The sequence below is a fragment of the Diuraphis noxia genome, unplaced genomic scaffold (assembly GCF_037042655.1).
Source record: "Diuraphis noxia isolate RWA-SAM2 unplaced genomic scaffold, SU_Dnox_SAM2 contig0003, whole genome shotgun sequence".
Lineage (NCBI taxonomy): Eukaryota > Metazoa > Arthropoda > Insecta > Hemiptera > Aphididae > Diuraphis > Diuraphis noxia.
Window position 1 is genome coordinate 17,727,733 of NW_028301713.1, and position 26,791 is coordinate 17,754,523.

Consider the following 26,791-nt stretch of genomic DNA (forward strand, 5'->3'; position numbering starts at 1 on the left):
ATATTATTTTTATATATATATATATGCATGTGCTTGTGTGTCACTACCATATACATTACTTTAATAGTATTATAAATTTATATAATACTTTATTATATACGTTTATTCAATAAGCTATATAATATTTGTGCCACTTCAAAAAAAAATAATGCAAGTCCTGCATGTACTGCTAATACTTGTCTAACCAGATAAAATGTTCAGAAATTTGGATCACACGAGAAATCTGAGACGATAAGATAGAAACTAGTTCCCAGTTGTCATTGATATAAGTTATAATATTATTATTATCATCGACAGTAATTTAATATTTCGCGACGTGATTCGTGTTAATATGGTAGTTCATGCAGTGGGAAAAATAATAACATACAGAAACGCACTGATTAAAATATATATTTCAATCGTTCGCGAACCGTCCTAAGGCTCACTGCATAATGATTAGCGTGCCATCAGCAAATTTAAATTGAAACACTGCGTGGACAGATATGTGTGTATGCATTTTAATTGGTTCGTCGGACCTTATAAAAAAATTAAAAAAAAATTTATTTGACAAATCGCGGACACTTGTGTATTGAAAACATTCATGGGTTGTCGCAATATTATATATAGTAATATTATGTTATTATGAAACGTGTAAGCACGGTAAAAAAATGTACAGTGAGGAGAAAAAATAAATACCTATACTTACGATTCGGCAAACGATGAGAGTTGATTATTTTCGAAAACAAAATCGTAACAATCGAATTAACTGCATGTGCGTATATATGTGCATACATTGTTATTACAACATGTTAGGTATACACATTTTTATATGTTAACATTACTATTATTACAATATCTTACATATATATATTTATATATTATACGCTCAGAAGCCCACCGACAAGTGTGCACATTGTAGGTAATATAGGTATACCGTAAACCGGAAATCGGTGTATTATTGTAGTACATAAATAATATTAGACGTGAAGTTAGGTAGTACGCGAGGATACCGGTGTAATAATTTCCGAAATTATTGTGTTGCACATTTTAAGACTGTGACAAGTGCCGCGGTTAAGGCCATTAACGTAAAACGGAGAGTAATAATAATAATAAAAATAATAGTAATAGTAATAGTAATATTACAATATAATAATATAAACGTAGTGTGTGTTGTGTGTGACTTCATCGATGTGGCAGTGGCGGTAGTTTGACATTATTAATAATAGTATTATTATTATTATCATCATCATCATCATTATCATTTGTACATTTTACTGTATTTCGCGAGCGGACTGTTTGCACAATACTAATGGGCATACACGTGATGCCGCGCAAAGAGGAGGACCGCCGTTGGTTTTTGGAACTTGGAATATTTACATTTTTTAATTCTATCTCATATTATTTCTTCCACCCATAATGGTTTTTTTTTACATTTTCGTCTGTTTTATTTGAACGTGGCGCACACTTGCGTGTATACCTTTTTTAAGGGTTAATATAAGGGACAATAGTTTTTTTCAGAAAACACCTAAGTTTTTGAAATATATCCAACAATTTTTACCATTTTAAACGTTATTATTGTATTTTGATCTAAAAAATTAAATTTTGGACAAGTAGGTTATTAAGTAGTTGTAAGTATATTTCAAAGTTTAGATAAGCTGTGTAGTTGATTAACATTTTGGAGTATACCTTATACCACTCCACTAGAGTCTAGTGACTAGATCCATCTAAATTTTAAATATACATAACTTTAATTACTTGTGTCCAAATTTTGGATTTTAATTTAAAAAAATAAGATATTTTCCAAAAACGTTTGTAGTTTTTAAATAATGAGTTTCGTTGAATGAGTCACTTGGTATAAGAAGTACCCACACACTCACTCACGCTTACAAAAGAGGTTGTGAGTGGCGGTAATATTTATTTCATAAACATTAAATTATCCATTATTGTTAACGGTGTAACTTCTAAGTACATTTCTCTCTCGTCTGTGTGTTTATATTCGACTAATTTCCCATTTATTGGCTTCCGCCACCATACACCCGGGCTATACGCGTGCTGTACAGTTTTACCCCAATTTGTTGACAATTTATATTATATATGTATTTACTGTAGTATTTCTACGTAGTGTACCGCAATAATAATAATAATGATAAGCTTTTGTGTCCGGCTTTTGAAAACCGTTTTCGCCGTAATAATCGAGTTCTCGCACACTGAATCTGCAAATGACTTACTTGGGCGTACACGTCTATATTATGTAGGTACAGCAAATATTGTAGTATAATTTATAATGCATAGAGCTACATATTATATATTTATATAGGTAGCTATTTAATTGAACAATAATAAAACGGAACGATTTGCGTATGCTATTTAAAAAAACACGTGCCGGATTATATTTAAAATTAAATTTAAGTGTGACTATATTAGAATATTATAATCCACTATCTGTATGTAATATATAAATTACTATTATATAGTAAGCTTTATTATGGAAGAGAGAAAATTACTTTTATTGCCGATTGTTACAATAATTTCGACTCGTGTTATTTTATCCCCAAATTTAAATTTAGTTCAAAGTGTCATTAACAAAAACATTTTTAATTTTTACGACTCCGTAAACACTCGTCGCAGCATATTACTATTTTTATGGTAACGTGTGGTGCGTATAACGGTAGTAGGTATATAATAATGTAATAACCTATCCTCGGAACTGAAAGACATAAAACGAAAAAAGATAAGGCCAGACCGACAGTAATAATATAATGTAATATCTCTTTAAAACTTTAAAAATCCTATAAAATTGATTTATAAGATTTACGTCCATGAAAAGCCACGGGTTTTTATTTCGTTATATACATGTGACATGTCGTTCAAACTTAACCACCATGTTATAAGCAATGCAATAATTGGTTTTATTATTTTTGTATTTAGTTTCGACAGGGAAATCGAAGAAATGAATATAGATTTTGTATCCATACCATGCGATATACAAGTGTTGAAATACACATTCTCATTTAATTTTTAGATAAAACACTCCGAACATCACTTTTCCTATTTTCATTACTTGTTAAATTCCATTAATTATAATATATTGTATACCATATAAACCGTGTTCACATAACATTTGACAGGTCGTATTTTATAAGTCGTTCATATCGATGTAAATAGTAATTACTATTGATATTGTTAGTTAATGTAGCCATGTAACTATGTTATTAGTTATTACTTACTACACAATTAATTACTCATTTATAATTATTAATTAGCTATTAACATATAAGTATTCGTAAAAAAGTAATTAATTTTATCTTTTATAAGAATATTGTGATCATTGATAATTTAATAATAAAAAAAATGTATCAGACCTACATCTATTTAACTTAAGGTATTTATTATAACACCACAGAGGAACTTTATATGAAGTACTCAAACTATATTTTTGCCTTAAGTATTCCTCTTTAGTTATTAATTTATTATTATTCTTTACCATGATTTACTTAAAAATGTACGTAGAGGTTAGCATTTTCTTGTATTATGAGTATAATGTATAACACATTTTAACATTTATCACTATTATGGTAATATGATTAAATATTAATGTATTGAGAATATTTTATTGCAAAAATATTTGGTATGGTAATATTTTATTGCTTGTAACTTGTTAAGTCGTTAGTTGCAAAATATTAATAATAAAAATAAAACATATTTTCCTTCTTCGAAAACGTTGATGTAACACACAATCAGTTTTTGATTAGATTAGTTTACAAACTACGAACCCATTATACATTTAACCACTTAAAGTTTCTGCGAAGGAAAGTGAAAATAAATTAGGTGGTTTTGAAGAATCATCGTCGCCGCACTGTTTAATATTCTTTTAATCTTTCCATGCCAACTCTTGAAATAATAAACAGTAAATTATCGTTGTAAATTATCTTTGATTTCTGAAAATGTAATTTACGAAACTACATCTATTTAAAATTAATCAAACGCTTAGATAAACACATACACAAACGTGTAATGGGGCTTGTACCTATTATAATACATGAATACACTCATTTTATACGACGAGGAACGCCATTAAATGCCGGCCATAACCCATAAGGTCAATGATGCTATAAAAGTAAAAAATTCACAAACGCGTGTATTATAATAATATTATAAACATTAATCTATCAACTTAAATTATTAGGTTTATATATTATACTCTTTGCTGACGATAGTGAACTTGCCTTTTAATCGCTGTGTAAAAAGTGGCTATAATAATCAATATTATATAACTCAGCCATATTCTATCTAAAAGTCCGATGAAAAAAATACCGGTTAAAAAGTACGACAGAATTGAAGTCTGAGAATAAAAATCCTGTACAAAATCCAATTTTTATTTAATTAATATTATTTAAATTATTATTATTATTATTTTTAATGCCTAGTTTATTATTTGTTATTACATAATTGGTATGCAGTTCATTTTTTTAAAATTAACACATACACAAATTAATACCATGCGATTTATGCGAGGTTAATTAACTTTTTTTTTTTTTTTTTCTTTATTATTATTACATACACAATCTGTACCTCGTGGGTACAATAAGAGTATTAGCTAAAATATAAAAACAATACATGAATATCTTGATAAAAGCAGCCACCCATTGATGACACTTATAAATTGAAGTTATACATTAAGTTTTCTCATAGATACATCTATGTTTATTGATTGCTTTTTTTTTTTTTTTTTTTTTTTTTAATTATGATATTAAGTCAGCATATCTCTGCACCAGTTGCGTTTTAATCGCCTAGGAGGATTTCCCGGAATAGCATATGATGAGAGTGTTTTGACTAAAGGATTTGAGTGAGTTGCAAGCCTTTTATGAAATCGTTTATAATAAATAGCAGCTTCTTCTTTAATAGTTTTAATTTTTAGGTCTGCGTGGAGAGTATGATTGGAAACATACGGGGGGGAGTTTGTTAATTTTCTTAATGTTATATTTTGAAAAGTCTGAATACGATTTGTATTTGATTTTTTGGCATTTCCCCACAGTTGGATACCGTAGGTCCAAATGGGTTTAATGAGGGATTTATACATTAGTAGTTTTATATTAAGGTTGGTGTATTTGTTATTCACTAGTAAAGATTTAAGCATACGAAGTCGGAGATTTAGTTGGAGTCTTTTAGCACGTGTATGTTAGGTTAGGTTAGCCTAACCTAATTAACTTAGGTTGAATAAAACGTTAAATATATTCTGACCTAACCTAAGCTTTGCCGTATTCTAATATTATGCCCTACTTGAGTCAAGAACTCCGTAATACTTATTAGTTATCTCGATTTACTCGAATATAGGATCTTCTGTGATCCGTAACATATTTAGTATTTAGTGTTTAAATTTTAATACTGATAATTAACCTATTTGATAAGGTTACCTACAACGCTATACAAGTGAATATACATCTGGCATTTTCTATTAGTAAAACGACTATGATGATACAATACAAAAATATGTTATTAGATCTCAATTCTCAAGAAATTCGGTACGGTTATATTTGTACGGGCGTAAATGTATATTTTCGGCGAATTCGCAAAAAATCTGACAAATGTTTTACCCGATGTTTTTGTTTCTTTTTTAGCGTCTACGATGTTGACTAGTGGTGCGTTTATACTTTAATAACGACTTTGATGGCGGTTTATCGGCAACAATAATGACCGCAATCGAACGGGGAGATAGATGGACGATAGTAATACAATATATTATAGGTATATAGTATAAAACTAGGTCTATCTCTGTACGCACACGATTTATAAGTATATATTATATATTTTATGCAGACAACGAACACATGACGATAATAATAAGTGACAACCCATACCTACCCTATATAATCGCATTGAGGTACGTTTATCCTTGATGCATGCATTTGACCGCTCTATCGATTACTCGCATGTTAGAATGTATTATCATATATGCCAAATGACGTTTCAATTGTGGTCGCGCGTATGCGATGATAATATGGTCACATATGAATATATATTATACATATATTTACACCATGATATTCAAATTTCGTGATGTAATGTTTGCCTTTCACCATATAGCTCATGTTATCGTCGTCGTCGTGATATGTTTTTGTTCGGGTTAGAGTAGACATTGGTATTAAAGTAGGCATATCGTATACACCGTGTGTTTACCAATAATTTAGGGAACACTGAATTTCTCGCCCGGATTATCTTGGAATAAATCGAATTTTTTTTACAGGCTAGTTGTATAGAAATAAACATTTTCACATAAATTTCAAATGTTTAACCTTCTCGGTACGCGCATGCGCAATGCAACTTATTTTTTTTATATAGCAACCAGTATTTTTGATACCAAATTCGGATAGACTGAATTTTTTTAAGTCATTTTGACCAATTAACCATGGCTATAAAACCAAAATTGACTGAATAAGAGCCATTAAAATTTTAATAAGTAATGCATTTTTATACAATTCATTTTAAAATGTATAAAACCATTTATTATCTATTATATTGGTTACTTTTTGAATATTTTTACGTATACAATTGTAATCAATTTTAATTAAATAGTTTTATATCCATATTATGTTAATCTTATTTATAACATGTATAAAAAAAAAGTAAATGAAGTTTGATATCTTATTTGCAAACCACAAGCAGCAAATAACAATCGTATGTAGCAGGTTGATCGCGTCCTCTAATACCTGAGCAAGTTTAATTTCAACAAGTCCACATATTATATGTATATCATTTTATGATATTCTTAATATAAAATACATATTATAACGTTTTTTGTATTTGATACCTAACTTGATATATTATAATATGCATTATGCACGTAAAATAATAATATAACAATATCACGACGTCGATAAACGCCACTTGAATTTTCATACTTCAAAAATCAAGGATTTTTTGTAGGTAGGTATTATAATTTATACCAAACGAATGTATTTCATTAAAACATTATTATGTGTGTTTAACGAGAAAAAAATGCTTATATAAAGAATAATAATATGATGAATGAAAGGAGAAAAACAAATAAGCGCGCTTATTTGCCGAGAGGTAGTCATTAGTGTTACATTATAGTTCATATATGAACGTGATAAGACTATTATAGCTATTACAATATTATAATATTAATACATATTATACTACACGTTGTTAAATTGGTCTTTATCTCCTAGTAAATTTTACGAACAGGCGTGCGGTGCACGTCATGTAATTAATCATGGTATAAAATATACGGATATACATATTATACTATTATTATTGTGATTTTTTTAAAATATAATATACGTTTATCAGTTTTTAAAATTTTATACCTCTGCATGATCATAAAACTTTTTATTTTATTTATTTATTTTTTGATTTGCTGCGGGACGACAACCGACACTGTTGTATTATTATTGTTGGCACCGGCAAAATCGAAATCGGCCAAATGCCCACAGAGAACAGATCTCGTTTGGGGATTTCATTTTTTATTTCCACCAAAAACGCCATTGTCCGATACGAAGACCGTCATCGTAATTCGCGCGGTCATAATATATCGTAATATCCTGTCCTGCGTGTGGTCTATTGTTCGTGCGTCCAGCGTATTATACCCATAATATCATATATGTATAAAAGTGCGTGTCGGTCGTTGATGTGGTGTTGACTGTTGAGCTCTCGGAATAATCAATCTGGCCGAGAGGTATATTCAATAGTATATTATAGGTATATCGTATGTACACCATGTATTTTTTTTTTTATTGATTTATAATAATATACCTTTAATACACATATAATGAACCTCCTTGCTGCCCTCGGGGAACTTCCGACGACGAAGAAATTGATTGCGATACTGCTGTGGTGATGGCCATGGCGTATATGGTATATAGTTGTACGGAATGAGGGGATGGAGGAGGTTGATGCCCGTTAGAATACTTCAAAGACACGCGCTGAACTGCTGCAGTTTCCGTTTTCCCGGCATGATTTTTGGCTCGGCACCGAGTTTTTCTCTCCTGCTGTGGGCCGCCATAGTGACGCCGAATAATACACATCATATACTTAACTTGTCTATATTCGTAAACGTGCAGCGATCGGTAAACGGATATTAATCTCGTACGAAAAAAAAAAACGAACCTTCTTCGTCGGATAGAATAAACTTGAATATACAATATTTTACGATTTATATAAACGCGCGATGTCTCCGTCGTCCAAACGCTGCCAAACGCGGACGGGCTGGCGATGCAACAGGAACCGACCGGTGGGACGATACACTCCGCAGAGATAATTTTTATAGTAGAAAAGATAATATTATTAGTACACACGGACAAAATCGTTTTACTATAATTATAAACGAATGGTAAAATCACATCACGCGCGTGCAGCAGCGGTCGTGTACTACAGCAGAGCGTCGGTTGCCAACGAATCGTTTTCGTACGCGCGGATGCTCCGTGTCGTGTACAACACACCGTGCCAAGAAATGTAAAAAGAATAAATATACTAATATTTCGCTCTCCACAGCGGACCCATCATCATAATATTATAACACATCATGAACAATCCTCGTGTACGAAATACTTTCGCCGCGTCATCGCCGTACGATTGTCATCGAGTGCAAGTCATACCTCCTACATAGGTGTGTAGTGTGTACATACATACATATTATTATATATATATATATATAAACCGGATTTTTTTGCCGAAACCTATGTGATTAAGAGAAACAAATTTCCTATACACTTCGCTTTTTTTCGGTTTTATATATTAAATGGTACCTATATCTTTGTTTACCAATTTGTGTTGTTTAGACAGGCAGACAGCAAGCTATAATATAACTATAATAACAGCTAGCTATAATAGCTATATTATATGGAGTTCATAGATTCACATAAATCGTTTTGAATATAACATATTATGATATTCTAATTTCGCAGCACAGGGGCGTCAATTGTGGGTGGGTAGGGGGTGGCAGGGTGAGCGGTGGCACCACTTACTTTTAGAATGTTACAATTGGCCTGCGCCTTGCTGGAGCCTAAAATAATCCACGAGCCACGAATGCACAATTATTTATATGATTAAAATCAAATTGTAATAACCGGTCTATAATGTATGGAAATAATTGAATGCAGGAATAATATACATAAACGTATGTATATATTATCTATTTTTATATGGCCTGGTGAAATTTTAAAATGGCCTGCTTGAAACTTCGCACACCCGAAAAAAAACCTGAAATGACGCCCCTGTCGATTATATAGTTATATGATATTCATATATACGAGTATATATGTGCAGATAGCTGATGTTTTAAAAATATTTATAAAAAAAATACAGGGGCATAAGTCCCTTACTACATATCCATATTTATCGAAATCTGAACGAAATTATTGTATCTTAGTATTATATTATTTATATTTTTTAATTAGGAACAATATCATATCATCTGTAGTATGGGAAAGACAATTATTGTTATTTATTATAAGTTATAACTCATATTTTTATATATCTACTCTATCTCCAAGCTTTATATATTTAAAGTCTTAAACTTTTTAAAGCACTTATTATGAAAATGATCATTATACTAGTGATATTTTATTCTTAGTCGCATCTTGCAGACCATAATTTTAATAATTAAGTACCTACTTGATTAAGAATTGATTTGGAAGGAACTTAACAGAGCTCTTTTTTATTTCCCATCCCCAATTATAATACAATCGATAATATCCATGATGTAATATTAATATGCCGGCAGTATGAATTTGATATTTGTATATTAGTATATACCTATGGGCTATGGTAATATTTCGACCAGAATTTTAGCATTGTCCATTCCTAAAACTACATATATTATAGCTCTCTTCGTGCAATTATATATTTTTTATCAATCAATTAAAATAATATTATACCCAAGTAATCTTGTGCTTACAGTCTTGTAGATAGACATTTTTCTTATTTTTTTAAATAATAATGAAAATCAATATGCAAGATGCAACGCATATATTATTATTTCGTAATTTTATTTGTATAATATCGTTTTAATAATGAAATAGATTACAAAATTGTGTAATATATACACATTAATATTATATACTATATATGTAACATTATTGCGAGTTCGTTCATTGTTAAGTTAACACCGCTATTATCATGTTATACGAAAATAGGCGGAGAAATGTTCACTGCGTTCTCATAAAATAAATTTTGTTTATTATTCACTCAACGTTTTCGTGTCTGATGTTAACCGAAATTTGGCCACAAAAATGAATACCAATTAAGTGATGTAAAAAATAATCTGTCCGAGTGAAAAGCCGCACGCATAAATAATAACAGAAAATAAAAGATGGATACCCTGCTGCATAATATAATTATTATGTACTTACCGCCTTACCGGTAATAAAAATCGGAGTGTTATTTTAACTGCAGTCGCTAAGAACTTCATTTTATTATATTCGACCGCTCATATTATATACATATTCATATCATACGCTATTATAATATTATTACCTATCATTATTATAACGATTCGTGTGTGATTATTCAATGAATGAGTACAAATACAAGCGTTTGGCGATCGTTATTATCGAATAGCACCCGAAAAAATTAATTGTAGTTAACGATGCCAAACATTTGCTTCGGCTGGCATATGGATTGTGTATAATAAGGGTTTTAGGTTTTTTTACGTGCGTTTGCGAGTACATATTAAATGTGAAAAAGGACTTGGCCGAACGCCACGGGACATAATTATTAATTAAACGCCACTTGACCAAAAAACACATTTAACGGCGAGTGATAAACTAATATAATATATATTTTGTGTTTCGTATTAATATAACTGCCCTGCCGTCGCAGCTCGCAAGAAACCGTTTATGCGCTGTTCGAGTCGCGTAAGTATTAGTTATATGCTCACGTCCACCGTACGAGACAATGATACATATTATAATAATAGTGCTTGAATAACGATAGTATTTCGTAAGCAACAATTCAGCCGAAAGTTTATTTTTGTATTTTTATTATGTAACGCCGTTAAGTATGTATATATGAATAAAATAGTGTGGCGCGGCGCCGGCTGCTTATTTTTATATCTTTATATATTATGTGGTAATCTGTTTTTGTATGTATTTATGTGTGTATGTGTTATATCTTATATTTAAAATTTATCGTACAACATGCACAAATGTAATGTCGTATGACGATACTACGATGGTCTACGGTCTACGGTCTACGATGATTGTATAAAATGATAATTAAAATTATTATCGGCTGCTCGACATTCGACAGTTGTAGTGCGTACGCCACGCTGTAGTGGTACGTAGGTGTGATTGAATTATTCAGAATTATTATTATTATAAAATAAAAAAAACTCGTACACCCTTTTTTTTAGTTATTCCTTGTATCCCCGGAAACTAACTTATTAGCTCCAAGGGCTAGAAAGGATAGTTGTTGGTCTATATAAATATTTTACTACGTAATTTACTACTTCGGTACATAGAGTTGTATTCGAGCGCATTAACATCGCGCTTATTGCATTTTTTAACAATGAAAACGTATACTGAGATATTCTCAAGAATTTTCATTTGATTTAGGGGGTTCAGTCATTTTATTTTTTTAAATAGCCATAAAAATACAGTGGAAGGAAAGAGAGGAGGTTTCGCAACGAAAAGTAAAATGATACATTTTTTCAATATGGAATATTATTTTAGTTTTTATTAAATTATCTATCAAATTTAAAGGACATAAATTCGAAGTTCTCCTTCACCCTGAGTATGTTTATGGTACTCATGGTACGTCAATGGTAAATCACACAACATGAGGTACCTACTCATTAAAATGGTAAATAGTATAATAATTTTTTGTGTTAATACTCGTAGAGAACTCTATTGCAACGAGTATACGTGAGTTTATACTTAGTGTTTAAATTGATTTTAATTTATAACCTACTTAGTATTTTTATTACGTCGGGTAATTTGTAGACATGCAGTTAGTAAAACTATATTATATTTCTATGTACCTATCATAAATCATAATATGTTGCCTGATGGTTGAATCAAAACTGTATACACATTTAACGGGTCGGATTAAACGTTAATGGCCCGATTCTTGGTGACTAATTGATGTCTAAAAGGGTCTATAAAATATTTAAAGATCCGTGTTGATTTCTACGCAACGGAAGTCTACGGAACCCAGTAAAGCATAACTACATAAGTGTTTTTGCCGTTTATATGTATATATATTATTATAAATTATAATTATTAGCGTGGATACTCATTATAGTACAGGGTCACATGCATAGCCAATCATTTGCTGACGATTATTATAATGTACTAACAATTTATATAGATGTATTTTTTATCACGTATGTGTCGAGCTCAAGAATGTCTAGCTTTATCTGAAATAAGCATAATATAGTATGCGGCGTTGATGTTTCTTTGATTCAAGCCCTCCGCACCATGTGTAACTTTGTCACAAGCCCAAAATCAATAAAATGTATTTACTCCAATACATATGTATGTTTATATGTAGACATAAATATTTAAAAGCCAGCGTAATATGGACAAACCATTTCTGTGTGTATAAGTCGAAAAGCTTAACCACAAATAGAAATTTAAAATTTTTAAAGAAAAAATATTTTTCTTTTTTAATTTATCATATTACTTTAATACATACTTCGAAGCAATAATAAATACGAAACATTACTAACGATTTATTTCCAAATAAGCTTTTTAAAAGCTACTATTGCAAGTATTATAATAACAATTATAGCGGCTATATAAAACCATATTAGGTACATATTACCTGTTAAATAAATATAGTTTATAGGTATATTAATTATTATTATTATTATAACCTAGTATTTGTATAGTTATTTATGATATTATGTAAAGATATAAAATATAATATTTATTCCTTCATTGTAGTCAATAACCCAAATAAATATACGCACCGTGGAGTGTAGAAACGACCGTATGTGTTAGCCGTTAGGGCTGTTAAATACCATCGATTAAAATTTAAGCAATTATGCAAGTGATTTAAAATTAAAGCTGTGTAGTATTTTATATTTTTATTATAATTTAATCTATTATTGACGTTTTGTACCTATGTCCCAATTGTGTTAAAGAGTTTTGTAGATAACACATACCAAACTGATTATTAAAAAAAATACTCTGAAAGGGCCACATAAGATATGCTTACACTTACACTTTCGCGGTCTATAAATACCTAATTGCCCATGGTTATGCGTGTACGTTTTACTATAAACTTCAAAGTACAAAAAGGAAAATAATAGTGGTTGGAAGTTGTAGCCCATTATATTTTAGATTTTTTCTAAAGCAATGTAATAGTAACCCACTGTGCAATGGAATATTTTTACGATGTTTTTACAATATTAATTTATAACTTGTAATGTTACACTTTAAGTTACATTTGTGTGATTGCAATGTGCACGGAACTGCTTATGTCCCGAGAAAGTAACTTCATTCGTAATATGAATACAATGCTTTATCCCAATGTTCCATGCATATTACTGTATATCATTCCATACAAGTAATCTGGTAATATTCCAAGCACGTTACAAATAACATCCATTGATTGTTACCAAATAACATTCAATGATTGTTCCCAAAAAACATTCAATAAACGTTATCAAATAATTTTAAACCTTTTCAATCGTATTCTAAATATATTTTAGAATATTAATATAAATAAAACATTACAATAATACCTACATAATTCATAGCTTATTCTTTTAAGGTATCATAATATTATTTTTATACCTTTATCAAATATGAAAAGGAATACACATTTTATTTAAAATTAAAAAACAAATTAATATAACCAAGTGTTTTATTTGACTTCAAAACAATTTTTTTTTTATTAAATATACATTTCTATAATTTTATGTTATACATAAAAAAAATATGAATTAATTAACGTCTATGTGGCACAAAGGTAATCTAACTAAAATGTTAATTAACTTAAAATAATTTTTATAATATTATAGCAAACTTAATATTTTATAAAACATTTACATTTAAAATAATACAAATTAATAACATATTTGTACATAGGTATTGCAATACATAATATATAAAATAATATAAAATATATTTAATCCAAATTGATTAGATATGTACCTACATTATATTCATTAAATATTTACATTCCTTAATTCTAATAAACAAAAAACAATAATTAATAATTTCAATAAATATAATTCATTTATCATGAGGAGTTTATCAAATATTTTAAATCACATTAAAAATTTTGTTTTAATTATTGTGGTATATCTAAATTATGACAAAGAGTGATAACTACTGCTTTATTCTCTGATATTTGAATATAAAAAAACTTACATTTAAAATCATTTACTTGGATAAGATGAGGTGTACTTAAAAATTGAAGATTTATGATATATGAGCCAATATCTTTGGATGAAAAATTAAGTAGATTAAAAAAAGATGAAAAGCTGTTACATTTTTTGACAAGAAATTTGATTTCATTGTTTGAAGTCATTAAAATTTGTTCAACAAACACCAAATCATTATTTTTCAACATGATGAAATTATTATTTATGGTATTTATATTTATGGTTGAAAAATTTTCCAAAACCACTTTTTCATAAACTCTGTCACTCAATAAATGGTGGGTTTTATGTAATTCTTTAGACAATTTAGGATATTTAGATTCTGGAGTATTTCTAATTTGGTCTAATTTTTCATAAATTCTATTAGAAACTTCTTGCAGAGGAAACCTTGAACATTTCATAAATTTTTTTATTTCTTGCAAGTAGTTTTCATACTTAAAACAACTAAAAGATTCCAGTGGGCCATGTTTAAGAACAAAAAATGGTAGATGTATTAAGCTATGAACATTGTAATTAATAAACTTTTGACCGTATAGAGCAGCATAATCATTTACAAAAGTGTCAAGTAATATTTTGGCTGTTTCATTTAAAGAAATACATGTTTCAGCTGTAACAAGGATTCTTATAGCAGTAACCAAATGCAAAAAATGTACATAAAACTTTTTCTTTAACTTTCCCTTTAAAACAATATGCCCATAGTATAATAAAAAACATCTTAATTCTGTAGCCTTCCAAAAATAAAAATCATCAAGTAACCTAGGAAGTCTAGAAAACTCAGATGGAACATAAGCTTTTAAATTTAAAATACTATCATTAATGTCATTTTTTGCTACATCCAATAACCGTACATCTTTTTTTCCTTTCACCCAAAATTCAATAAGTTTTTTCATCACCCCAATATATGTACAATGCATATTGTCAAGTGGCACATCATCTGTTATATTAATTGGTAATTTTTCAAGTACACTAGGTCCTTTATGGTAATACTCATTTGTTTTATTTCTAAAACTTTCATTTGTTCTTAAAGAAGAATCCATGGACAAAAAAGCCATTCTACCATCAATATATGTACCTTCATCAGAGCACGAATTACATCCGAAATATGCGTTAAAACCTTTAACATTTAGCAAATATGATTTAGCTGGTGCATCACACACAATATGTCCTATTGTAACATTAAATACCTTGCCATTTATTTGAATACCTAATTGTATGATATTTAAAATATCACTTAAAAAATAATTTAAAAAATCGTCTGATGAATCAGGTTTTTTTAAACCATGATAAATACCTACGGGTAAAACGTATCTCGATAAAACTGGGACATTACAAATACTAATTAAAATTGGCCAAAATTGGCTTTTTGAACTCTTTGATATCGGTAAACCATCCACATTTACACCTAATTTTAAATCAGTAATGTCAGATAAATCAAATTCATGCCTATGTAATAAAGAACTTATAATTTGGTTAATATCAAAGTGTACATAAGCGCCAGGTTTCATAGACAAAATGTTATGTTTTTTGGGTGTATTCATTAACGTTCTACCATCTTTAGGAACATTCAGACCCTCACTTTTTAAGATATTTAATAATTTGTTTAAACAATTATGAGAAACATTAAACTCTACATTCCAATTTCTTAATTTATCACATATACCCATTTGATCATTTGAAATAGTACTGTCAAAATTATTGACAATTATTTCAGGTATTAAATTATCAATTAAAGGTTCTTCACTATTATTAATATCATCAGTACAAGTTAATAAACTTGGGATATCATCAGATATCAATGTGTTACTTGAAATTTCATTTTGTACAGGAGAAGTTGTAATTTCTGGCATTGTATTAATCGTGGAAGTAGGTTGTTGCAGAGAGGACCTTAAATTGGTTATGCATCTATCTTGCTCAGTTTGAATAATTCTCCTCAAGTGACGACTTGTCATTTGACAAAGCTCTTTCCTTCTCTTTTTCTAGAAATAGTGTAAATAGGTACTTAACAAAATAGATCCCAAACAAAAACTAAAACATATTCTACTTTCAATCAAACATTTGACATTTATTTCATAAATACCAACATAATTAAGCTTTTATATATAATTATTAATTAATATAAATTATAAGTCTTTATACTTTTGTTAACTACTTTAGATTCATGTAAAATTTTTGAACACTGTGCATAAAATATTAATTTTAATAAAATAGTTATTATTAAAAAAGATAGAAATATTATTCTAATGATCTTTTGTATCTTGTTGTAGCATAACGGAACCAATCAGCTAAAATTGACTCAAATAAAGCATCACTATAATCTTTTTGGCCTTTCTTTATACACCCTGTAATAATAATTATAAATTTAAAAATATTGAAGTTAAATGTAAAAAAATAACTATTTATAAGTTTATTTACTTTTTAATACAACTACAATTTTAGAATCACATAATTTAGTAGAAATATCTTTTCCTCTTCCTGTCCATGAACAACGTATGGCAAACTCATCAGTAAAAGATTTTGCAAGAACTCTCTTTACGTTATCTTTAACTGCGTTCCCACCAATAGATATAAAAAAATGTTCCTGAAGTTTTTAAATAGAATTAAAATTAGGTATTTTGGTATGAATTTAAATTAATGATTTATATTATTATTATTATAACAATATACGTGCCACTAATGAAACAAATGAATCGTCCAACAAACAGTTTGAAACATGTTGAAACATTTGCTCATTGTTCATGGGCCAATTTGACATAAAATTGTCATCGAAATTGGGTAATACAGTTGAAGCGTTATTAATTAATCCAATTTTATTAACAGCTCTTTCAATATTATTAAGTTTAGACAATAAATGGTCATACTTAATTCGACTTTGAATTTGCTCCATATAAATTACATTTAATAATTCCATAATTGTATTTGATTTATCTATCTGAATGATTTCTATAAATAGTAAATATAAAAATATGAAATAAAATGTTTAAGTGCAATATAAACAAGGGAAAATATTCATAAGAATTATTATATTTCATTAAACCTGGTTGAGTTTTGTCCAAACAATCCACTGAATTTAATTTGTATACCGAATGTGGTATTGGGCTAATTTGAGTTTGTTGAGGTAATGCACTGCTACTCTAAGTTTACAACAAAAATACTATTTTAAATAGATGACTAATGAAATTTATGGTAAAAATTAAATGAAACATGAATTATATTTTTATCATTACATACCTATAATAGCTTAAAATGCAATGTTAATTAAATAACATACCTACCTAAACCTAATACTTAAATAATTTAGGATTAAATCAGAATGAGTTAAACATTTAAAAAAAAATGAATAGGTAGGTACCTAGGTAACTAAAAATAATTGATTTAGAAATTCTAAGGAAATTCTATTACAAAAAATGTTAGTATTTATGAATGTTAAGAATTATTTTTTAAAAATTAAAATTTTTAATCTTTTATTAGCTGTTATTATTTAAGTAACTAAAAATGATGTTAAATTTATTTACCTCAGGTATGTTAAAACTGCGAGATATTGCCATATTCAACGATACATTCTCTGAGCTTGTGGAAGGACTTAAATTGATATTATTTAATTCAGTAAACTGAGGCTCAGAAATGTTATTAACAACAGTTTGTTCTGTCATACCAATTTGTGGACCTTTATTTATTTTTTTCTGTTGAATAATGTTAATACCTATAATTAAAAATAAAATAAGTAAGCTATTAGGTAAAAAAAATTAATGAATTGTTTACCTTCATCACTAGAAGTATCAGAATCTCCACACATCATTGATGATGACTGACCATACAATCTTTTGTTTTTATTTTTTTTATTTAAAAGTTGCTGTTCAATTTCGGATGCTGATTCTTCAGTTAATGCGCCTGCCTATACCACGCTTTACCAAAATCACCTACAAATTGTTTATGTAAATATAGTAAATTTAGGTAGGTATCTATGCTAGCCTTTTTTTTGTAGGTTTATTTTCATTAATACTTTAAAATTTTAGATATATAATAGATACATACTATACTCTTTTCCATTTTCAAATAATTTTATTCTGTAAGTATTCCAATCATCTAATGGTTCCATAGCCTCTTTTAGTACATCACTTGTAACATGTAATGTAGCAGGTGGCCACATACATTTTACTATTGCATTGCCATGTCCATCAACAGTTTTTAAAACCCAATTAGTTGGTATGACACTATACTCCTGACTGTCAGGAAATGTAGCTATCACCCAACGTTTTTTGGTTAGTGACGTTAGTGTCTATGAAAATGTATGGAAAATGAATAATTATTAATTAATTATAAATATTTATGTGTGTACCTATCTATAAACAGTATTGGGGAAGTTACTGTTTTTTAATAATTAAATTACATTACTAATTCCTCTTCAAAATTGTAACTAAATTATTTTTAAGTCACTTTTTTTTTTTTAATTGGTCAAGTTACATTTATTTTGAGTTTAAAAAGTAACTCAATTACAATAAAAGTTACTTTTTTTCAAAAATATCACTGGAGCAAATATCACATGTGTTCAATACGACAATACATAAACTAAAATATATTAAATAATGACAACCAACAATATGAAATTATTAACAAATACTCATTTTGCTACACATTTAGTTATTTCTTCACACTTTCAAATTTATTTTTTAAAAAAGTGCATATTAAAAATTACAGTCACTAATTTTAGATCGCGTTTTAGTGCATAGGTTATACCTAGTACCTATATTAAAGTATTAAACCAAATAAAGTAATGAATAATTAAGTAATAATTACTTCAAAAGAGTAACTTAAATCACATATAAATTACTTACAATAAAATGCAATTCAATTACCAGAAAATTAATAAAAAAGTAATTTCGTTATAGTAACTTGTTACTTAAGTTACCTACTTCCCAACACTGTCTATAAACCTACCTATTTAATAAAGTTACAAGTTTACAACCATTTATACGAAGAAAAAAAATTATATTACTTACTTTTTGATGACCACATTGAGACTAAAATGCAAAATAGGTGTATAATTATTAATTACCTTTCTATTAATTGCAGAAGTTGAGTATTCACAGCTATTTTGGTAATCCATTTCTTTCCGTATAGACGTGAAGTATAGGTAAAATGAAAATAACCAGAATGAAAGAGAAAAACAATAACTGAACAATTTCAAACAAGAGAAACTCGGAAAAAAACAAATGAAAACTTAAACGGTCACAATGTCACATGGGTTATGATTACGAATTTTATGTTTATAATAATATGTAGTGTAATATTACTTTCATAATATCCGCACACTAGTACACTACACAGTGCGCTGTTTGCGCCGTCCGTTGCGCGTCATGTGGGTTCAGCTTTCCCGAAATCGGAAATAGAAATACAATGCTATATTGCTTATAACAATGAGATAAAACTATTTGGGTATATTTTTAAAATTATTAATAAAGTAATAATAATATTATAATTGCATGTTAACGCGTAAACAAGATTATTTCAATACAATAATAAATGAACATTTCACGAATGTTCATTTGTAGCATTACATGCGTATGACGCTTAAAATATTTAAATAATGTTACTTTATGATACATTAGATATTATTTTTATGGAATAATTTTACAATATTGCATTATTGATACTTCGTAATATTTTTATGTGATCGAAACTTAACATAGCGGCAACGATTTGTAACTTAGATTGCACAGTGGGAACTATTTGTACTATTTTGTTTCGGTAGTATAGCATTTAGCAAGAGTGACAACAGTTTTAAAATAGCTATCCGTTACAAACCTTAATATATACTTTCTAACTAATAAAATATCTCTATTATATCCCAAGTTAAAACAAATAAGATTAGTTTTAAATTTAAAATGTTTACACATTGTACTATAATATATATATATATATAACAAAATACCATATAGTCATGGACCATATATTATTATATCATTATGTTAAAATAATTGTGTGATTATAATAATATCCCTGCCATATGCAGTCCTTATAAAAGTACAAATCTGTGACTTGTGCACACATGTCAGATAAAATTGTTTTGCTTGAAATTATTTATTTTCTAACCAACGTCTATAAATATATTATTTTTTTAATTAAAAAGTAGGTATCATATATAAAAAAGTTGCAGCAATGTAGTAGACTTTTTTAAATTTTTATTTTTGAAGTGGGTCATCTATTAAGTAAAATATAATGAGTTGTAAGTTGTAAGTACTAGTAAAAATTATATATAAAATATTATGTCGTGATTCACCGTCAGTTTTAAGTTATAAATTACTATAATAGTATCTTATTTATCTATACTTTGACGTTATTTATGCGAAAAAGGGAGTTTATAGGTTTATATCGACAACTAAAAACCGTTAGAAATATTGGATAATATTAAACATAGACGATAATAATACTAAAGATACTCCTTCTTTAAAAATAAGAAGGCTTCAACTTGCCCTCAAAATGACCCCATTGATTATCATTCGCCATTGTAAACACTAAGTTATTACGTCGTAAAAAAATCAAAAACACCCTTAGTTTATAAACAAAATATCCTACCAACAATTTAAGAAGACAATAATGAAAATACCTATACAAATAGATTACATCATAAAACCTAGATTAGGTAGATGTAACAGTAATATGGATAATATTAATCGTAAACTTAAGCTACATAATTATTATAGTGATCCTTTTATAATGTAGGTCGTGACATTAAAAGCAATCTGTCTAAAATTCAAAAATTACACCTTCCAAGTACCTACCTACAATAAAATTATCTGCAGTCTCACTGTGATATAATTAAATAAACATAAGATCAAAAACACAATATTTATACCATCCAGATATTAATATTAAACAAGCACAAAATCGTATACACAATATATTATTTAGTAAAAGGATAAAATAAAATAAACCTATGCTGGGTAAGTACTAAAATGATTATTGTGATGGGATCTAGAAAAATGAAAAAGCCGATCAAGCTGCAAGAAGCTCTTATAGCACCATATAACAAATTTCAATGCTATGCAAAATCAGTATATATACTCTAGAATAAGATCAAAATACAACTCTCAACTCCAAGAGTGGGCAAATTAATTGAAATTCCCCACGCAAAACAACTAAATCAAATAAAACAAGACGCAACACAATAGACACATATCCTCAAGAGATTCCCAGGAAACTCGAAGTTGTAATAATGAGGTTACGTATCGGCCATCTCCCACATTTCAGCTTCATTTTTTATAACATAGAACTTACAATGTGTCTTTCATGCGAAGTTCATCATTAATTGTAAAAAAAAAAATTCTTTAAAAATAAAACGCTAACTTCCTAACTAAATATTTTCAGCTCTCAACACTCGCGTATATAGGTGCCCCGATTCGATCAAAATAATAATAATTAATTTCATCATTACCTCAAATCTCTTAATCAGGTTATTATAGCTACTCGTTTAAATCTAGCTATAAAATGTAATTTTTATCTGTATACCTATAAGGTAGGTACTATTTATTCTTTATTATAAGCATAGAATTGACTTCCTAAATCCCTGCAATATAGTCATATGATGCGACAAGTCTCCGTAATTATAATAAAACAATAAAAAAGACAATAATTATATACGACCTTATGTCATCAGTGAACGGTGGGGTTAATTTTCCTGAAAAATGTTCAGAAAAATCTCCATAATTAACCGAAGACTGAAGTTAAATGTAGATTGCATGTTTATCTACATATATCACTTAAATATTCAAAATTTGTGTATAACATTCAATAAATTAATTGAATTTGTAAATAATAAATACTAAAGGATTAATAAGATGTATTCATGTATTCATATTGTTATTCAAATAGATACAATTTTATACCACGAAAAACTAGTTTCTGAAATGCATCATATACCATCAACATGATCAATTTGTTTTTGCTTTATTTTTGTACTTATAAATTATAATATAATATATATGCTCCATTATAATATATTAATCCATATATTATACCTATATACATTATACATTCATAAATTCAATGAGTGGTATAATAGTAAATCCAAATTTATCAATGTTTGCCTTAGGTTAGGATAGGATAGGATACCTAACCTATATAATTCTATGTGTTGTACCACAATATGATTTATGTATAATGTATATATACGACTTAAATCACTAAATGTATGACTTTTTTTCGTATAATAAAATAGACTAAATAGAGTATATTCTATGTTATGATTGCAGTGGACGTAATACCCACGGCTGCAGTGATGTTGAACAACAATAACAACCATAACAACAACAATAATGGCAGTCATCTCCTACAACAGCATCACCATCAACCACACCATAATCATTATCATCACCTTCAGTCGTTGTCGACAACCACGCATAATAATGTCATGACTGCGGCGGCGGCAGTGGCTACCACTATAACAGCGGCGGTAGCGACAACAGCCACAGTCACGGCAACGGTCGCTCCGCCGCCGGTGCGGAAGAAGTCACGGAAGGATGTGCCGCCGTCGTCGTCGCCGGGTCTGCTTGTGAGCTCGTCTTCCGGTTCACCGGCCGGGCAGCAGGCCGGAGAGAGCGATGGTGGACACTCATCAGACGGTTGTGGCGATCGGAAGCGGAAGAAGGCTCGGACCACATTCACCGGCCGACAGATTTTCGAGCTGGAGAGGCAGTTCGAGCTGAAAAAGTACCTTTCATCATCCGAGCGATCCGAAATGGCAAAAATGTTGGGCGTCACCGAGACACAGGTAAACAAAAAAAATAATAATAACACACCACCCGTGTAATAATAGCAATAATCCTTATTATTATAATTATAATTACAATTATAATCACGGGGAGCTGTTGGTAATAGTCGGCGGCTATAAAATGACTACAACTTCTGTTTAATAGCGGTGAGCGCGGTTACGGGTCACGAAACTTGTTCATAAATCTTCATTACCGCCAACGCCGTCGTCTCCGCCGCTCTTGTTATTATTGTTATTATACTCTTATTATCGTTGTCCCTGTTGTGCCTTATATTATTATATCGGCTACGGTCGTGTGTTGTAATATGTTGTATAGACGTAATCAAAAATCGTTTGTTTTCAAATAATTATAAACGATAAATAAATAACGTAATAAACGCTGTAATAAGCTATATATAATATATTCGTAATTAATATTTTATTTTTTAATTTAAAATTTTTATTATTGTTGTTGTTCTACCGCAGAGGAGGTAACGTAATTCGTAATTCGATAACAGCGCGGGTGCGTCATGTGCACTACTTATTGACTAATTAACTATCTATCTACATATATTCAACCTTTGCGAGTAAAACAATAATATTTTTTCACACGATTTTGATTTCCCAATCGTTCTGTCTAATTATCAGCGACGTTTTATTGTTACAAGTATTATGTTGGCATAATATTAAATACGTCTTATCACTTAATATCGTCATTATTCTTTTTCTATGCGCAGTGATATTTTGTATACCTATATAAGTAGTTCAAACTATATATAAAATAAGCCGTTTGAAATAAATTGAACGTTAAAAAATGACTAATTGCTTGGCTCTGTGCCACTAACATTTCTTCATCGTGTTATTATTATTATGTAATAGCACGCACGAGGTTTTTGATTGAGCGCAAACCGTTTACGTTTGTTACAACTTAAATATTATATGAGCGTGTTATTAAATCGAAATGGGTAGGTGTGCATATTTTGTTTCACGTCATTTTGTCGTTTCAAAGATAACATTTTTACATTGCATTTTTATCCAGAAAAGTAGCGAAAACTTGTTAAATTTAATGCTAAAATATAGGTTTTAACAAAGTAAAGAAAATTTTATTTTCGGAACATGGACACATTCATATTATTTTGAATTATGACTTTTATTTCTATAATATCCGAACTGAGACAAATTCGCTACAGAAGTATTGTAATGTATAATTCACGTATTTAATATAAATATAATAAACTTATAAATAATAGATATCTATATAGGTTATATTATAGAATAATATGATCACATTGATATTGTAGAGTATCTATAATGTATATATACTAATTAAAAAAATATATATCTAAATATCTTAAACAAAACAATGCGCGTATAAATGTTACACAATTGAAGATAGAACTAAAATTTTCGAATATCTTATGGCAATGTCGATTGTTGTTTATACAGCGGATAATAATGAAAATAAAAAAAAATTCGCCTGAATAGCTTTGGGAACAATTTTTTTCACGCAATCTTCCAAACGAATCACCAGAGACAAATAAAAACATAATATCACCAAAAAATTAATAAATTAACGGTCGAGACTCGACGTTTCGGATGGAAACGGTTTGCTCGGATAGTTTGATATCACATTTACAATACAATAGTTTCGTTATGTTTGAATAATAATTATTATTATTATCACACACGTCACACACCACTATACCATAGAAAATCGTTTGATAAAACAATAATACCTGGACTCAAGTCACGTTTTTTCCTTCTATTTATACGTGAATCTTCGAGCGTATTGGTTCTCATCCTCTGTCACTTTTAAGGCTATAAGAATATTATAAAATAGTCTAATATTAATATGCAATATTATATTCAATATTTCTCGTATATTTCTAATCGTCGCGGTCGTGTGCATGTCACGAGATCCCGTCGAGTGGAGTCTAATTAATAAATAAATCGATTTCGGATGTCACGCGTGCATATAGATATACTTCGCCATTTTTTTTTTTTATTATACTGTATAATATTATAGCTGGTATCCATATTGTACGAATGACGCGTTTATTTCGTGCGCGTTGGTCGCCACACCTTTAAAGTGTCTTCCAGTCCGATAAAAAAAAAATCATCGTTGCTATACCTGCGTATATAGTTCCAGCCTTAACGCGTTTGGGTTTATTGACCTAAAATACAATACCTACATTGTATATTTGTATTATCAATATTGTGTTATTAATCAATATTAAAATACATTTTAAATATGTTCGATTTGGCCGATACCACATTAATATATTTAATTATACGTTTCGGATCTAGTGCACTAGATTTATCATTTATATGACCACATAGTATACTTAGGTACTTATACATGTTTATGAATTGGAATAATAATGGTTAAAAAATATACCTACGCATTCGATATTAATTTTGTTCATTGAATGCGTTATCTTTAGCTTAATTTCAGACTCCGGTTACAAACCTATTGGCTAATTGTAAATATTATGTTCATTTGTTCATATATGTTTGAATAAAGTGCATGATAGTACCTATTAGATATTTTATTTTACATTCATTTTAAACTTAATAGTAAAAGCCAATGAAAATGTCTTCTATTCTAGTATAATGAAGTTGGGTTCCATACTTTGATACCTCCATGTTGTACAATTATAATTATTTAATCATTAACCTACAAACAAATTTGCCGCCCTACTCTAGCCATAGGCCTGTGTTGTCTATGTCTTGTGCAGGTTTTAGCCAAAGCGATATAAGAAGTTAATATTTACTGATAGTTCAAAATTATTTAACTTTATTGCTCATAAGTTTTATTTTAGCAAGGAAAATATAGTTAGGGTAAATGAGTCTACAAAATTATCCTCATGTATGTTTTTATTTAACTGATTCAAACGGGTAAAATCCAGCGGCTTCCACATAATGTGGACCACATATGTATACAACGTTTGGATTAGGTCATATTATAACAGAATATATATGCACCTATACCTTTATAATATTTGATATGAGACAGCTTATTAGCTTTAGAACCCTGCATGCGACATCGCGTAAATAAGAGTTTGACATTTTATTTTCTAGCAGACATTTTTTTACGATGTATATATTTCCTCGTCAACGTTTTAAAAGTTGTAACTTTTATTTGATTTCTATTTCTATTGATATTTTATAGTTTTTATAGTGTTATGGTAACATATTTATTTTTGATTTGTGAATATTTTTTTTCTATAGGTAGTCAAAAAATTTTTTGGGAGTTGGTAATAAAGTACGGCAAAATTAACCTTTTTCTAGAAATCGATATCTCAACTGCGAAAAATAAAATATTATAAAATCTGAGACAAATCCGATAGACAGATACATCATACGAACCTGCGGCAAGTGGCAACACTTATACAAATCATTTTTAAGAGCGCATAAAAAAGCCGAAAATATTTTGCCCGATTAATATTGCGGTGGAAAAATAATTTAATCCAAACATTTTAAATTGGGCATCATGTATATTAACAGAACCACATTTTAGTTGCCAGTATTTTAGCTGACAAATATATAGACGACAATATTTCAGAGTTTTAAACGATATTACTTCCACCGACAAATATTTCAGCTGACTGTATTTTAGCAAACAAATATTTTATTTTTAAATATTTTTTCGGCTAAAATACTCGACCGACTGGCATAGCTTGAAACTTGTAATACTAATTTAAGTGTATAATAAG

The 26,791-nt window shown here is 29.0% G+C and overlaps 3 protein-coding genes across 3 annotated transcripts in view; 1 reads left to right on the top strand and 2 right to left on the bottom strand.

The window, feature by feature from the left end:
- Positions 1–26,791, top strand: part of LOC107165117 (uncharacterized) — a 125,599-nt gene that overhangs the window by 13,398 nt on the left and 85,410 nt on the right. The window contains exon 2 of the mRNA XM_015513202.2: positions 22,579–23,096. Coding sequence (XP_015368688.1) covers positions 22,579–23,096 — 518 coding nt within the window. The remainder of the gene's footprint in view (positions 1–22,578; positions 23,097–26,791) is intronic.
- Positions 14,239–16,209, bottom strand: LOC149056894 (uncharacterized). Its single transcript, XM_089224513.1, has one exon. The coding sequence runs from the start codon at positions 16,174–16,176 to the stop codon at positions 14,239–14,241; it is 1,938 nt and encodes a 645-aa protein (XP_089080639.1). The 5' UTR covers positions 16,177–16,209.
- LOC149056895 (uncharacterized) lies at positions 16,512–19,433 on the bottom strand. The gene is made up of 7 exons (XM_089221943.1): positions 19,383–19,433; positions 18,362–18,605; positions 17,842–18,062; positions 17,364–17,460; positions 16,998–17,269; positions 16,742–16,907; positions 16,512–16,668 (listed from the first exon to the last, which is right to left on the bottom strand). The coding sequence occupies exons 1-7, from the start codon at positions 19,431–19,433 to the stop codon at positions 16,562–16,564; spliced, it is 1,158 nt and encodes a 385-aa protein (XP_089078069.1). The 3' UTR covers positions 16,512–16,561.